Raw genomic sequence first — 3902 nt, forward strand, 5'->3', positions numbered from 1 at the left:
ACCGCCTCAGCGTCCGCCGCCTCCCAAGGGCCGGACACGCGCTCCACCTGGTGCACCACCACGGACGCCTCCTGCGGGTGCTCCACGTGGACGCTCACCATAGATGCCACACCTGGAGGAAGGCATCGCGGGCAAAGGGGTGCATACCGGGTTCTTAAGGAGTGGGGCGAGGAATGGGTGGAAGGGCGCCCTGGGGAAGGGTACTCAGGGGAAGGCAGGAAAGGTGGGGTCAGAGGCATGGCTAGGGGGAGGACAGAGGGGTAGGAGAGGACCCCGGCCGCACTCTCCTAACCGTGTTCATCGTCGCGGTGGTTGGCTAGTGGCATGGTGTACACGGAGCGAGTGAGGCCTGGCATGGCCGGCGCCGGGGGTTGAGCGCCCGAGGAATGCAACTGGCAGAACTTGCCAGCGAAGTCCGGGGGGCAGAGACAGCGGTCAGGCTTCATGCACACACCGCCGTTATGACAGATCAAGGGACACAGGACTACGGTGAGAGCGAGGACACTCAGAGTCAGCAACCCTTCTGGTAGGCAGCCCTCGAGCTAGCTTACCCGAACTAGCTCAGCCCCTAACACTGTAACTACACCCTCCAAGCTACCACTCAGTGCTAAGTCGCTACGCCTTGAGCTGTCATGTGCCACTTCCACCAGTCCTTGGCTGCTAGCAATGGCTTGGTCCAGTTGTCCAGACCTCTGTGGTACAGATTCGCCCACTGGGTTGGCTCGCCACGCCCGCGGCTCTTCATTCACTGTCCTGTTATCTCACCTCCGGCTCCAGTCCCACTTTCTGAGCCCCTCCCACCCCGCCTCCCAGCTATCTGGGCGGGTGTCTTAGCTCCGCCCACCGCACTGTCTCCGCCCACCTCCCCTGGCTCAGACCCTAGCACTGCCTTCCCGGGTGTACCAGCCCCGCCCACATAGCGCTATCCTGGGGCGAAGTAAGCATTTATTTATTTAAATTAAGTTTATTGGGGTAACTGGTTAATAAGATCATATAGGTTTCAAGTACACATTCTATGATACATGATCTGGGTCCACCACCCAAAGTCAAATCATCTTCCGTCACCTAATACTTGGCCCTCTTTCCATAAGCATTTAGCCTTGCCCACCTCATCTTCAGACTGAGTTTTGCTGTTCCAGCCCCTAAGACCCAGCTAGTGCCTTGCATTGACTAAAACCACACTTTAGTCACTCCCTGGCATCACTCCCCCTTGCAGCCCCGCCCACATCACCTTCTTCCCGCGGGATTGTAAACGCCGCCTATCTAGCTGTCCAACTTGCTGCCTTTAGCTCCGCCCACCTCCTTTCCTTCCTTATGCTGATTTGCCCGGGCTTACTTGTTCAAGCCCCTCCCACCCCACCTCCCAGCTATCTGGGCGGGTGTCTTAGCTCCGCCCACCTCACTGTCCCCGCCCACCTCCCCTTGGCTCAGACTCTAGCACTGCCTTCCCGCCTCTAGTACCCCGGGGCGGAGCCACCAACGGGAACGCGCCTCCTCTCTTTGCGCGCACTCGCTGGGCCCCTGGCCACCTCTGGGCGGGTCACTGCCAGCTGTGCGGCGGGGTAAACAAAGAGAGGGGCGCGGCGGGGGTAGGGCGGTGGCTCCGCATTCCCGATCCTTGGGGAGCCCCGGGGGCCGTAGAGCCAAAGAAGGCCGGACGTGTGCTTCGAGGACACCCCCTCCCTTTCTCCCCAGGGGCGACCGAGAACAGCTGGAGACAGCTGTGTGGATGGGAGGAAGGGAGCAGGCGGCCAGAGCCGTCCTGGAAGGCGTGTGTGGTATTCTGAGCCACACACTGCAGAGAGGAAAGCAGACAGAGAGCCTCCTCCGTTTTGAAGGGTAAAGAGACTGGACTCCTAAAGGGCAATACTCTGGGGTTCAAAGACTCAAGTTTTCTAGAATGAAAAGGGAACGAGCCTAGCTCAGAGGATCTGAGGCGCCCGTTCAACAGAAATCCATGAAGTCCTTTTTGGAGAGAATTACCTAGAAAAGAGGACTCTAGTGCCTTCTAGGGAGCACTGGAGAAGGTTACTCAGGGGATGGCCAATTTGAGGGTGCTGAGAAAAATGTTAGAAGAAGTGGGATTTCTGGGAGTCCCCAGCACATGACAGCCTCAGTAATCTGGGAAGACTCTAAGATGCTGTGCGATCCCCCTTCCCCTCCCAGCCAAGGGATTGGGTGCCCAAGTCTTTTGTTTAATGGCTGGTGCCTGGAGTCCTAATCAGCTGATCAAGGCTAACTCTGGGGTTCTCTGAAGACAGATGGGTCAGAAGTTCCTGGAGAGGGGGTCGGCTGAAAGAGGACTTGGAAAGACAGCAATTAGGACTCTGAAGGGATTCTATTGGAAATATAAGAAAATGGCAGTCTTGTGTGGGGAAAGAATTCAGCTAGGAAGTGGAGTTATCAGTGTATAGGGTTTGTAATCTGGGGCTCCTCTGGAGAGTGGGGAACAGTAGCAGAGGGGAAATACTACAGAATTTACTGGTGACAGGTACAATTTGGGGATTACATCAGAAGAATGGGAGGGAGGAAACTTCACTGGAGGCGCTTTTCTCTAGTTTATTGATGGGGGTGGGGTTGGGACTTAGGATCTGAGAGCAGACACTCTAGCCCCACTAGTTAGGGGAGCTAGCCCAGGATTCCAGGTTGCTCTAATAGGGATCCTTAGTAATAGGCCTAGGATACGAAAGGTCTCTGCTGGGGGTTGTGATAATCAAGCTATGTCTTGGGGTCGGGCAGTGGGGGGCGGAGGGCACTTTCCAGCCTCAGAGCATTTCTCCACCTTCTTTTGGCCTGAAAGCAGGCCCCCCACCCAGCTCCCTGAGGGCTCCCATGCCAGGACAGGCTGCTAGATGGGCATGGCCAACTCCACCCCCTACGCCCCTGGAGAAGTGAGGAGCTGAGGACATAGGGGTCCTGCCGAGGTCAGCCCCCTTTCATATGCCCCTCCTTGTGCCTCCAGGGGCTTGGCACCCGCTTGGGCACGGCGCTTGGCACGGGTGCTTTGGGGCTGGGCAGGGAGGGAGTGAAGGAAGGAGGGAGGAAGGGGAGGAGAGAAGGAGTGGCAGCAGGCGGGGCTCAGGCGGGATGAGCTCACGCCGCCAGGGCTGGATTGGCTGGGGGCCAGGCTGGGCGAGTTTTCGGCGCCAGGGGCCCCCACTCCCCACTCTAGAGGGCCTCTTAGGTTGGGAGCAGGTAGGCCCCACCAGAGAATCAGCCCATCCCCACACCCTGTGGCAAACAGGTGGCCCATTCTCCCACCTCACCTGAACTCTTGGGGACTCCCTGGTACAATCCTCCTTCTGTGCCCTCTGTCCCCAGGGGCACCCCATCCCCTAGGCCTCCTATCTGGATTTCTCTCCCATGTGTGACCCTTGCAACTCAGGGTCCTGCAGAAACCCTCCTTCTATGGACCGGTTCCCTCTCAGCTCTCCAAATCAACTCTCCTCACCCCAGTCTCCCTCCAGACAGGCACTCCCATCCTGGATTTTCCTAATCCCTCTCTCACTCATACACACAGAAACTGGGACCCCCACCCCAAGCCCTGAAACTCTCCCTTGGTCTTTAGGGACCCACCATAGTCTCAATTCAAGCCCCCTTTCCCCAAGTTCCAGGGCCCTCAAGTCTGGTATCACCAAGATTGACTCAAAGGCTGGAAAGTCGGACCCAATTCCCTCACGTGGGACGCCACAGGTCCCTGAAAACCCCTACTGCTTGAAAAATCAGGACCCAACCCCAAAAGCCAGGAATTTGAAGCTTCCCTTCTTAAGTAACCAGGGATCCCCCCAGCACAGGGAATCTGGGCTCCCTCTCCCTGGGGGACTGTTTCCACCATCCCCAGGGGTTTCTCCTCCCCCTGGGAACCCCTCCCTCAGGACCACCACCCCGCACTCACAGGCGCG

At 57.9% G+C, this 3902-nt stretch overlaps 1 protein-coding gene across 1 annotated transcript in view; it reads right to left on the reverse strand.

Annotated features, from left to right (window-relative positions):
- LTBP4 (latent transforming growth factor beta binding protein 4) overlaps positions 1-3902 on the reverse strand; it is a 27884-nt gene that overhangs the window by 18212 nt on the left and 5770 nt on the right. The window contains exons 4-5 of the mRNA XM_015560939.1: positions 293-484; positions 3-112 (exon numbers count right to left, since the gene is read on the reverse strand). Coding sequence (XP_015416425.1) covers positions 3-112; positions 293-484 — 302 coding nt within the window. The remainder of the gene's footprint in view (positions 1-2; positions 113-292; positions 485-3902) is intronic.

Source organism: Myotis davidii, unplaced genomic scaffold (assembly GCF_000327345.1).
Source record: "Myotis davidii unplaced genomic scaffold, ASM32734v1 scaffold736, whole genome shotgun sequence".
NCBI lineage: Eukaryota > Metazoa > Chordata > Mammalia > Chiroptera > Vespertilionidae > Myotis > Myotis davidii.